The 13,095-nt window shown below is 41.4% G+C and overlaps 2 protein-coding genes across 2 annotated transcripts in view; both read left to right on the forward strand.

Annotated features, from left to right (window-relative positions):
* LOC134457482 (probable serine/threonine-protein kinase kinX) overlaps positions 1-494 on the forward strand; it is a 4,722-nt gene extending 4,228 nt beyond the window's left edge. The window contains exon 2 of the mRNA XM_063209493.1: positions 476-494. Within this exon, the coding sequence (XP_063065563.1) occupies positions 476-494 (19 nt within the window). The remainder of the gene's footprint in view (positions 1-475) is intronic.
* Positions 495-1,214: 720 nt separating this feature from the next.
* Positions 1,215-12,885, forward strand: LOC134457491 (zinc finger CCCH domain-containing protein 6-like). Its single transcript, XM_063209500.1, has 11 exons — positions 1,215-1,601; positions 1,769-1,862; positions 2,008-2,188; positions 2,418-2,662; positions 5,341-5,466; positions 8,639-8,755; positions 9,290-9,400; positions 9,986-10,104; positions 10,958-11,346; positions 11,493-11,678; positions 12,374-12,885. Exons 1-11 carry the CDS (start codon positions 1,531-1,533, stop codon positions 12,883-12,885), a joined length of 2,151 nt encoding a protein of 716 aa, XP_063065570.1. The 5' UTR covers positions 1,215-1,530.
* The last annotated feature ends 210 nt before the right edge of the window (positions 12,886-13,095 follow it).

Genomic DNA, 13,095 nt, shown 5'->3' on the forward strand with positions numbered 1-13,095 from the left:
AACAAGGTCAAACAGTCTAATGTATTGTTAGACCATACACCATAATCTTTGATTATAGCACACTTTTGCCATTGTTTCGACAACTTGTAATGTCACTCATGGTGGATAGATAGGGCATCACAGAGAGGCCTTTAGTTGTGCGGCATTGAGACTCCATCATCCTCAATACAAGACCTTGGTGGGAAAAAAAATGAACTCAACACTGGATGGATGTGGGTATTTTGCATCAAAAAAAATCATCCACACAATTATTTATTTATACCTACAACATAATAGATAAAGGATCATTTTTTTCTCTGTTTTGATGTTTGCATCAATAGATTTTGGGGGGTACAAGTTATTGGGTGTATGTAAAGGCGTAAAATATACTATTTCATGTGAGTATTTAGGCTGTATGTAAATGGTGTATGCATGCATGTACTTCGATTGAATGGTTGGACGTGAACATTAATATCCCACTGTAACTGTGATATAGGTTCAAGTATAGACGTTGAAGATGAACTACATGGTAGTTGCAAGAGCAGTTTGCTTCTGTACAAATACAGTACTGTATCTTATATAAGAAGGTCTTAAATACATATTACTACAGGAATTGTCTAGGGGGTGGGGTAGTAGGCCTATATTTCATCCCAGTTTTAGTGACAGTAAGGTTATAACATAGGCCGTGTGCAAAGGGGTTAACAAATTAAATAATAGCATTTATGTTTACTTGGGTTATCCTTGTTTAATGTTTTCATTATATATACTGTTTAAATAATAAAAAGGGAACAAAGGCTCGGTCAGTGTTCTCAGATCATAGTGTAGGCTATGCTACATTATAGAGCTATGACTTGGATAGGCTAATTGTGCAATTTGAGCTCATTTGTAGCGCGGTCCAGTCTGCTCATTAAAGGTTTGATTTATCAACAGTGCCATGAATGTAGTTAGATCTAGTTTACATAATAACCCCCTTGTTCTACTCCTTGGTTTCTTTGGGAGAATACTAAGACAGTCAATAAGCTACTTTCGGCATGACTATAGGCTCTCCTTCTTGTATCTAACCCAAAGTGGTGATGTGTTAAGAGAGTAGGCCTATGCGCATCACAAAACATGCATCACCACTGTTATTAATAGCGTACTGCTGCATGTTGGATGATGCTACTACATTTTGGGATTAAAAAAAAAAAAAAAAAAAAAGTCCTCGGGTCGTTAGCAACACCACCTCCTTGCCTCTTGGTGGCAGTAAAGCGCACAACGCTTGCCGTGCATCACATCACACGAAGTTGCGAGTGTCATGGCGGCGCTCTGGCGGGCATGCGACCGAGATTGACAACAACAAATGACTACAACTCTGAAATTACGTCTAAAATGATCATGAACATTGTGACAAGAAGGACACAATCTTAGCAGTTATTTTTTGGAAATGTTTGACAATTTTGTGTATTCACTATGTAGAACTGTGGCTAGGGGGAAATTATTCGTTGTGACTTGTGAATCGTCGTAGGTAGCCTAGGCTACTGTACTGTGCGATCTGGCTGACATCGAGAAGAAATGGCATTAGCAAACTTATTTTCTAGCCCACCGGGTGAAGTGGATTTTGATAAAATTGTGACGAAAACAAGGTAAGATCTAAACATGCCCGCATTAGTCTGTTCTGTTGCCTTCGTTTGTTGTAGCCTAGATGTTTGTTTACACACATGCAGGCAGTACGTACGTTCAACATGTTCAAACTTTGTTGTTGCTCCCTTTATATCAAACTTTACATTTAAGCTTACCACTCCTGCACTAGGTCAGAACAGCCCCATCACAACCGAAAGCCGACTGACTCGACCCCCAAGAACGAAAACTTCAACAAGAAAAGGAACAAAAAGAAAAGGAAACGAGTGGGTGTGAATCATGATCATCACAGTTCTTCTCCATCTGTAATGGAATTTAAAAATGTCTAAAGTTGTCTGATATTGTTAATATCACAAGAACATAGTCTGATATGGCTGATTATGCACTGGCCTACTGTTTGTCTGCCTCCAGGGCCAGCCAACCGACAGTACATGGACAAGGTGTGAATTTCAAAACAAGAAAAAGTTCCATGCTGTTTCACATGAATATGAAGATCAAACAGTTGATAATCAAAAGCTGAGCCAGCATGGAAAACGCATCAACACCACTGCTCTGTCAAGTCCGTCTGACAGACTTGGTGTGAATGCTGATGGTAAGTGGAAAGAGGGTTTTTTTGCAATTGCTTTCTTTTCCCTAGTACTGTGTCCATAAACATTGTTTTCAAAAACAAAAACAAAAAAACAAACAAGATTTCATGTTTGTAAGTATTGAAATATATGCAATATTATTTAGCGTTCTTGCAATGTGTATTGTGTTTAGATTGCTAGACACCTTGATTTCATTTAGATCAACCAAAATTGCTCTCTGCTCTACTCTTTAAGGTGGTTGGAAGAATGAATCAAATGGTAATGGTGATGGAGGTAACAGAAGACAACATGACAACAACAACAAGCACAGAAGAAATCCCAATGGCCCTAATATACAAGACGGTCAGTCGAGGCACGGGGGTAAAAACGTCACGTTTCAGGAGAAGAAACACGTAAACGCAACCAACAAACACCAAAGAAATGCATTCCATCAAGGACCAGGAGCTGGTGGAAAGAAAGGAAGACACCAGCCGCGAATGGTAAGCAGACGCTCTCATGAGTTCATCACTGTTTTACTTTTCAGAGTCTTTAGAGACTATTTTTAGAATTCTTGCACTCCTATTTGCCAGGTGTGTAGGAGTGGAACCACTGGGTCACCAACATAGAGACAAAAAAAAGCTCCCGCACACTGTTTGCAGAGTTTGCAGAACATGGTGAAGTGGTTAGCCTGGGTAAGTTAACCTACAGGAAGTGGTAAACCTGCTAATAGATAGTCCACAGGTGTCTTTTATCTAAGAAAATTAAGACTCCAGGCTCTTCTATTAGACGATTTCCCTACTACTGTAATTTAGCCAAATTTATTACTTAGCAAGGTTCTTGGAATACTCCCCTGGTGGGCTTGTTGGCCAATATTTGCACTGAATGAGGCATAGCGTGCATTCCAATATGCACACCCCCGTCCTCCACTTGGGTCAAAGACGAAACAGGGTTTTCAGGACTCAAAAAAATAAAACTGTTCCCTGACACCGTTTTTCAACTTTTTTGGGTACGTTGGAGTGTAGAGTGATTAAGTTTTTTATTTTCTGTTCAGAAAATAGTAAGGACAGTGCTTTTTACCCAATTTTTACCCATAAAATGTCATTCAGTGTAATACGGTGTTAAACAGTTGGTAATGCAAAAAACATAGATGACGTTAAAAAACTGAAATAAGCTACATAACATAGTAAAGGGCTATATTTAAGGTCTTCATCAAACCTAAAATGTTCTAGTAAAAGGCATTTGCAAATAGTTTTTGCGGTAGTATTTCACCAAGTGCATTTCACCCATTTGGCTTTAACAAGTTTTTCCACCGAAGAGAAAATCAGTTTAAAATACACAATTATTCATTTGTTGTATGCCCCCGCATGTGTTGTGCTAAACAAATAAGTTTTGTAAGAATTTGACTTTATTTTCACATAAAAATGTGCATTTCACTGAATGACCACAACTATTACACTGAATGATGCCTTGGCAAAAAAGCCGATATAAACAGCTACTTTTCATTGCTATCATATTGTTACCATCATACTACAGTACTCAACGTCCTGAATGAGTGACAACAGAAATAAATGTTGTCAAATAATTGGTATTTTACTTAATATTGGGGCATTAAGACATGTTTTGAAGAACTTCCAAGATCACAAGCTTAGAGGTAGGCTACTACTTAGGCCTAAAACAATAAAAAAGAAAATGTTGTCTGTTAACCTGCATATTTCGGGGATTGTGACTTAGGGTGTTCTGATAATTCATGTACAACTTCCAAAATCCCAGAATCTACCCAGTAATATGGTGGCTACATGGTAAAAACAAGGTTATAATGGTAATAACAATAAAAGTCATAATTTCAAGTAGTATCATCATATTATTGTATCTTATAATAATATTGCTACTTATATTGCCGTTTTGATTCTTAATATACAATTATGAACTGATTACACTGAATGAAATGGCCCTTACACTGCATGTCACTGAATGACATCTCTTACACTGAAGGACGACCAAATACTTTTCACCTTATTTTTACCTTTTTACAAGCACACAGTTAGCCACCTACATGAAACAATGACTTTGACCCACAATGTTTACTATGTCTATTTAGAAAATATGCTTGTTTGGATGAATATCTGAGTATAAAAGTATTTTTTGACATTTCACTGAATGACATCTGTTTTTGTGGACGCTGTTACCACAAGATAAAAATACAGAATTTTCGACTATTGAAGAACAAGACTCTCCCTTTGCATCATCACTTAAGGGGTCCCCAGGGGTCCTTTTGATGATGTCACATATTGTTGTGTGACTATCACTTTTTATTATGATTTAAAAGCACCATGTTGATCTTATTACACTGAATGATATCTAAGGAATTGAAAATCCGGACAAAAGTCCCCAGATGATTTGAATATCAAAACAAAATGGTAATGAAACGTGCTTTTAATACAATAACAAGAACACTTCTAGAATTATGCCCAGAGAGTGAAAAAATAATTTTGTTCATCATTTTGCATAATTATTCAAGAATGTATTGGTGATTTTTAAGTGCGGACCATTACACTGAATGACATTTTTGCACTATATGAGATTATTTCACACAAACATTGACAATTCTTTTTCATTAAATGTTACTGAAATGAGACACCAGACTATGCTGTTTATCAGCATAACATTTAAAATTCATTAATTTACTTTTTTGATAGTTTAATGAGTGCGGAACAAAAAAAATGCACGTCTCGTCTTTGACCCACTTGTGCTTGTGGCCTTGCCCCGCCTTCCGGCCCCTCCTTCATGGAGAAAACAATAACTTTTCCCAGATGTCTGCCTAGTTGCAACAACTTTTGGGGGACTGTTTTTCATTCACCATCCCAATTGCGAAATGAGAAAATTACATCCATTCAATATCTTGCAAAATCACAATTCTAATGTTTTATCGTCAGTGACATCATCATGAGGTCACAAGCAGTCAAGGGAGGACGAAGTCTGCATATTGGATCCACCTATAGTCAATTTTAGTGCACTGTGCTGTGGTGTGCTGTATCTGTTGTGCGTATTAATTTCATTTTGTTTCCAGGAGAAACGCACAGCCCAGCTACATGCAGTGTAATAAAAAAGATGACCATTGGGATCACTTCATCACTAAATAATTTCAGTTTGGTTTTTGTTTTCGGTGTTTGTTTTCCAGCAGAGAAGCCGTCCCAAATGGGAGGAGAGGAAACCCTTCATGACCCCAGAGTTCAAAGAGCAGAACTCCATAGACGTGAACGGACGGCTCATCTGCAAGCACTTTCTAGCAGACCGATGCCTGAAGGTGAGTGTTGAAGGGGTTCATTTTTTTCTGCCAATTTCAATACATGGGTTCAGCGTGTTTGTAAACACGATATTGTGAGGAGGGGCAAGACACTGGCAACCCACCACGTCAGCTAATGTTTTGACCGTCAGCGGTTTCCAACAATCAGAGGTTGACTTGTGCGCAGTTAGTTTTGAGCAGTCAGGGGAAAACAACAATTTAGAACTCATGTATATGCTGTTTAGAGTTCTCAACGGGCCTGAAAATGTCAACCCGACCCTACCCGGCCCGTGGCTTTTAAAGCCCGAGCCCGATGTTACCCGACACATCACTTGGAATTATCTAACCGAACCCGGCCCGAAGCCCGAAGTCGGGGGTCGAGTTTCCCCACGTTATCCTATGGAGAATGACGGGTTGTGGTAGGTCTTTAAGGGCACTTATGTGCAGTAAATTGCATAACCCACTTAAAATCCTAGTGAAAAGATATTTTACCACAATAGAAACATAATATGAAATGGGGAAACTTACATTCTTGCTATTTAAGCAGAATCATCCACAGCGCGATTTCAATAACCGCCTCATGCTTCACCGCAACAACAATCTATCCACCTTTTTTTGACTTCTAAATGTAGGCTTACTACATTTCCATCCCGAGTAGGTTGACTTCTAAATGTAGGCTTACTACATTTCCATCCCGAGTAGGCCTATCTGATTAAATGTAGGCTACGTGAAGTTGCCCCTCCCTCGTTTGTTCATATGCGCGGATGAGATGGAAAGCCTGGCTGTGCCAAACATTGTTTAAAAGTTTCATAAAATTTTGGTCGGCACACAAGGTTTTGGACATACATACCGACAGTTGCTTACATGTCAATTTGAGCACGAAAACAGCAAAGACAAGGTGATATTTTATTGAAACAGGGCCTACACGCTCCAAATAAAACATTGGCTGGGGGGATTTTCAACCAGACCGCAGCGCGAGCAGACAGTCAGTGTGAAAAGCCAAGTCTACCGGGGAAATCGCTGTCTTTGCTGCCGCTCGCTTACCATAAGTGCATGAGCCATTGAAATAGTGAAGTGGCATATCGCAACAGCACATGCGGATTAGCCAAATTATATGCAACAAAGTCGCCAACAAAGCGTGGATTTATGTTTAATACGCATATGCCAACGTTGTGTGAATACGGGGAAAGGATAGCCTAATTGGAAAGCCACTGTCCTTTCCATAGTAGAAGACCGCTTCGGTTTCGTTTCACCTCATGGGGAAAGCATCCATGCACTGCATTTGCTGAGACTACTAAGCATAAAGTTAGCGATCAAACTAAAAATATTGGTTGTTGTCATTACAGCATTTAATAGGCTACTATGGCTGTTGTTTAAAATAGCCATTGGATTGCCAACCATCCCTTGTATTAAGAAACAAAAGTATGGTTCCAGCTGACATGGTACTCAATGTCGTTAAAATTGCATCTAAGATTTTTCCCCCGTTTTTATTCGTTTGCGTAATTGTAGCCAATGTAGTTTTTGTGTGCGTTCCGGGACCTCTGTCCAACTCATCATCGCTGTGATGTCATGTTTGTTTTGCGTTCCACCTTGTGATTTACAAATTAAGCACTGCGCAACGTTGCATGCAGCAGCCTGCCAGACCTTCGTTACGCAGGCCTACATAGGCCTATATTTAGATAGATAGGCCTAGCTTTACTGACCCATCAAGGGGAAATTCGCCATGATTCACGGTAAACAGCAGAACTGACTTTTTTTTTTTTTTTTCACTGGGCGGAAAAGATTGAGCCCGCGGACCGAACCGACCCAAGCCATATGCTTATATTTTCCACCCGAACCCGGCCCGAACCCACGGGGCCCGTCGGGTTTGTCGGGCTGACCCGACCCGTTGAGAACTCTGATGCTGTTGTATTGCTCACACTACCCTTGACTTGTCAGTATCTGGTGATGCTGCATTTTTCGGCTCAGCCCTTTCCGAGATCTGAGCTATTCTAATGGGGACAGCCTTTGTTTACATTCAAAACCTTATTGACATGGGCTTACTCCAAATATTATCCCAAAAGGTATTGGTGTTTGCTAGTTGTCTGCTGGTGTTGCGTAACCTTTTTGGATGTTATTGGGAATAAATTAAGATGTTTTTTTATGACATGTAAACAAACTCTGCTCCCATTACAATGACCAGGATCTCGGAAAAAGTTGAAGGAAGAAAAAAATACTTCAGGTACTGACAAGTCCGGGCTAGTGTGAGCATTACAACCGCATGTCGAAATTGGCTGAAGTTTTCCTTTAAATTGAGGAAGAGCACATATTGCTAAAATGTCTTTTCATACATATGCACAATGAGATTCAAAGCAACTCATTGCAGTGCAAAGTGAAAGCCCCTTGGGAAGCTCCAACTCCCATTGTCAAGTGAACACTGCACACAACAAAATTGCATGTATGCCTCACCCGTGCAAGGGGGCAGCCCTCAATCGCACCCCAAGGAAGCACAGTGCGGCGGAACGGTATCATGCTCAGGGTACCTCAGTCATGTAGGAGGATGGAGGAGAGCACTGTTTAATTACTCCCCCCACCAACCTGGCAGGTCGAGAGTTGAACCGGCAACCTTTGGGCTTCAAGTCTGACACCCTAACCGCTTACCCATGACTGCCTCAAAGGACTCATGGATAATGTATAGTGTAAATTGTGCATTTGAATAGTGGCAATAAAAGCTATTGTGTTCTATTCTATTGTCTGACATTACATTACATTTATCAGATACTTTAATCCAAAGTGACTTTCAAAGGACATACAGAGGGCACGCATAGTGCAGCAGTGTACAAGCTGATGGTGAGTGTAGAGTGCACATGACAAAGGTAGGGGCTATGTATGAATGAGGTGTCAAAATGGAAAGTAGAAGTAAAAAAAAGTGCTTTCAACACAGATGACTTTACAGAGTAACTGGTCTTTAGTTACTGTAGGCTACAATACCTGTTTTACGATCAGCTGATGCTAAACTGATTGGATCAGATCTGTGGTAGTTTTTTAATGGGTTTTTTTTCACACAGTCTGTCTACCTGAGAAGGTACAGTGGGATAACTGCTGTAACAACTGTAATGTGGACTGGTGTTGTACTCAGACTATGAATTGTACTTCTACTTTTACTTTTTACACATGTGTTTTGTTGATATGCTTTGTCTTAACTGTCTTCCAGGGCGAAGGGTGCCAGTTTGAACACTCCCGTGACCTTGGCGGTTTCAAGTTCCATGAAGTGTGCAAATTCTACATTCAGGGCTTTTGCATGCGTGGAGACAGTTGCCTCTACATGCACAATATCCTTTCTGTGTCTGACCCCGTCAAGGTCAATTATGTTGTTAAATGTGTACCAGTATAAGCAATACTCTAGTTATAGCAATATAGTAGTTAGTGCAACTCTTCAGCCAGGCACTACTTAAGTAATGATTTGAAATGCCTTGCATAAAATTCAAAGATGTGACTAGGTGTATCCGTGCTGTTACATCTGACCTTCTGAATTCAGGTCTAACCCATTATTATTACATTACACTATCTTGCTTTTGGCAGATGCCTTTTAACCAAAGCAAGTTACAATTGAGGACATAATCATAGTCCACATAGCAGATACAAAGTGCACAGGAAGTATACAGAGAAACAAGTGCAGATGCTAAGTAGGGTTAGCTGATGTTGTTGTTGTTGTTGTTTTTTGCTTAAGTACATTAGCACAGGGTTAAGTGCTTTAAGTGTTCAACAACAAAAATGGCAAGCAATCAGATGAAGAAAAAACTGCATTTCAACACAGCTCAGTGTTCTTCAAAAACTTTGATGTCTCCTTAACGTTTGCTCTCCAAGCGCTTTTCCCTGCAAGTTCTTCCACAGAGGGCGGGGGTGCCAGAATCAGGACTCCTGCAGGTTCTCCCATGCTCCCCTGACTGAGCTCACAGAGCGGATCCTAGACAAGGTCAGCCAGTCAATCAACAGAGTTATAGAGTTCATATTAATAATTCACATTATACTGTTCATATGTTTAATTAGCTGGACATGGTCAGTGCTACACTTGTTCAGAGGAGTAGATGAGTGCACGTCCTACCCGATGGGTCAGGTGCAAGACGATAAAAGACGTCGACCCTGAGGGTCAAAACGTTGCGCTCTTGCTATTAAATTTCACAGAAGACTTTATTCACTTTACCTGGATCAGTGCTGCATCGGTCATGTTTGGTTGTGACCAAACATGTGTTAGTGTTCATCACTACACTAAGAGACTTAACAGATATGAATACAGCCAAAAAAAGTGGTCATACGTTTGTGGTTTTGTACTACATTACTGTTTAGAAGTAGGGTGCGCAAGTAGTTATCCAGGTGCCAGACAAAAGGTAGTAGGTAGTGTGATGAAGCGGTCTGCACACTGTGTATTAACTCCAAAAAATACTTTATTTCATTTTAACATACGGCAAAGTTTCGACCGTTAATACACAGTGTGCAGACCGCTTCATCACACTTTGTACTACATTACCGGCATCAATATGTGTATTTGTTTTTCTTGTAGTTTCTTGAGGAGCTAAAGGCAAAACATCAACCGTTGGAGCCAGAACCGGAGCCTGAGCCTGCAGCGGACCCCTTGGCCAACACAAAAACCTGTGAAGGCTTCCTGGCCAACACAAAAACGTCTGTATATATACTGTAGTAAACTCGTACTGTATGCATGTGTATGTGCACATGACAGATAAGTAGCTGTAGCTATCACAACTACAAGTGTCTATGAGACTTGTATTAGGTCTGATTAACTAGTGTTGCCAACCCATCTCTCAGAGTGAGATTCAAAGTTTGTGTCTAGCTCACATTACAATATACAACAAGTATTACAACAGTATTACAACAATAAAGTTGTTTCAAAGCACTTTCCAAATACACATACACACACATTCCCGCACTCACACACCAGCTCTGGAGGCTGCTGCACGGCCCCAACTGTTCATGTGGGAAAGTTCACTACATACACGCACATGCACAAAGACAACACGTTCCAGAAGTTCCTCCGTATGCCTGGCCAAACTACTTTGACTTTTTGCATGTGACGGTCCATCTGAATGTTTCTATTTCCTTTATGTACACTTCCGCCGTACTGTGAAGAAAAGATCACGTGATATTGTGACATCACTGCAAATGGTCAATAGGTGTTGAGCCCTGGCTAAGCTGTAGCATACTTTGGCCGAACATCATACCCTGTAGCCAGTTGGCATGGTCCGGGTGTTTTGGTATTTTTACTCTCACTAAAGGTAAAATCCTGGTCAAAGCAGACTTCTTTTCTTTTATCTGTTTATACTTATTTGGTCCCTTTTTCAGGATAAAAGCTATGCGGCATTAGCCTGATTATCATCGACTTTCAAATCTCTTGATACTTGGTCTGACCTACAGCATAACGATGAATGTTTCTCAAACGGCATGGCTAGTGCGGTATGTGCAGACTTTAACCTGTCTCAGTATGTAATATCAAAACTACGCTCTTCTGCCTCCACAGGTTGAATTTTTACAGTGCGGCCGAAAACTCTGAACCCGAGCCCGTGCGCCCCTTCAGTTTTGGAGCAAACAGCGCAGAGTTTCAACCCGAGCGTCCCGTCTCTGTCCTCATCCCCGTCCCCATCGCCGTCACCATCTCCCAACAGCCAACACAATCAGCGGACCACACAGACTCACCAGTGCAGAGTGGAGCTGCATCGACATCCGAGTCCCAAATATCCCTCGTGGAGCAAGGACCAGCTGAACAGCCAGAACGGCCAACTGCCAGCAACTCCACTGCTCGTCCATCATCCTCCTCTTCCCCCTCCTCCTCCTCATCAGCATCTAAAGATGCACAAAACCTCCTCAGAGCAACTGCCATTGAGAGGCCTCAATCGCCAAGAACTCCAGGTAAGAAAAACGTGTTTTAGGAAGGCCTTTCTCTGATGATAATAGAAGACTTCTGAGGATGGAATTGTTATTGTTTGATGTTCGGGGCAACTTTGATTTTCATGAAATGGTTGGTGATATTATTTGTCATGATTTGGGCTCGTCAGATCCTCCATCGACTCCATCAGTCCTGAGAAATCTTTTCTCCCACCTGAGCCCGTGTCGATCGGATTATGATAATGATGATGATGATGATGATGACAACGGCAACATTGATGGTGAAGAAGATGAGATGACGGTTAAGATGAAGACGGAGCTGGAGGGAGATGCAACCAGCAACTCAACTGACCCAGGTATTAACACAGATAATCAGCACCAGGGGCCTACAGTACACTGAAGCTAGTTCAGGAGTAAACCTGGTTAAGGGGTAAATCATCTAATAGAAGCGCATGGTGTCCTCATTTCTAAGGGTTTTTAAGAAATGAGGACAACAGGCTCTTCTATTAGATAATGTATCTCTTAACCTTGTTTACTCCTGAACCAACTTCTTAGTATTGGCCCCAGATATGGCATGTTCTCATCATCTTCCATGCCTGAAATGTAGGCCCAATATTTCACCAGGGATTAAAGGAGCACTCCTGCCAATTTCAATATGTTGTTGTATTGCTCACGCTACCCTTGACTTGTCAGTACCCGGTGATGCTGCATTTTTTTTGTCTCGGCCATTTCCGAGATATGAAAATAATGACTTCACATATAGAGCAGCTCGAATATTACCATTTTGGAAATCCCTTTAACTATCTCATTCTTTCCAAATTCACCAAATGTCAATAAATGGCATATTTACAAGGACATACCACATTCCAATACTCCACCGAGTACCTTGGAAGGCCACACAATCAAACACCAATCAAGTAGTACACACCAGAATCGCAGAGTCTTTCTCAAAGACACTTTCTCAAGAACTTTTATAGATGCTCGGCAAGTCCTTTTCTCTATTTCCAAATGTCCAAATGCTAAACCAGTCCATGTGCTTGTCTTCCTCTAGTTCCCCTGGTTGATGCGACAACATTCTGCACGGAGGTTCCCAGAGAACACGGCGGGGCGGGGAGCCACAGCAAAGCCTCAACACCAGCAGCCACAGATCACCAGCTTGGCCTAATGACAAATCCGTTGCCAAAGGGCAGAAACTTGGTCCAGGAGCCCCAAAGACATCAACACCTTGTGGTCCCCCCACCCTCCAATCCCCCAGTCCCCTGCTCTACCCCCATCGCAAGCCATCTCAGAAAGTACAGGCCCCTAGCTGTGGACCTCTCGCCTCTTCCTTCTCTCTCCTTAACAGCCTACCACCAGACCCCTCAGCCTCATGATGCCACGCCGGGCCATCTCACCTCTGTTGCGGACACTCAGGAGGCAGCGCCAGAGCAGTGTGTGGCTCGGTCCCAGGGGGCCGGGATCAAAAAGACATTAACGGGGGAGTTACAGGGCCGGCACAGTCTGCCAGTACAGAGCCTGAGCTGGGCAAACTCCTCGAAATGCAAAGACCAAAAACGGCGCTGAGGATCTGAAGCGTGGATGTAGAACCTCACTCAACAACATTCTGATATGTAGAACAAGCAGATTCATGAACTTACTGGCAGGTGATGGAATGCCATGTATCATATTATTTTGAAATGAGTGCCATTTTTTTCCCGAAATTAAGCACTGGTCTACTTTTTTTTTTTTTTAAATTGCACTTAATTTTGCACACTAAATTTTGTTTTAATGTTT

The sequence above is a fragment of the Engraulis encrasicolus genome, chromosome 1 (assembly GCF_034702125.1).
Source record: "Engraulis encrasicolus isolate BLACKSEA-1 chromosome 1, IST_EnEncr_1.0, whole genome shotgun sequence".
NCBI classification, from domain to species: domain Eukaryota; kingdom Metazoa; phylum Chordata; class Actinopteri; order Clupeiformes; family Engraulidae; genus Engraulis; species Engraulis encrasicolus.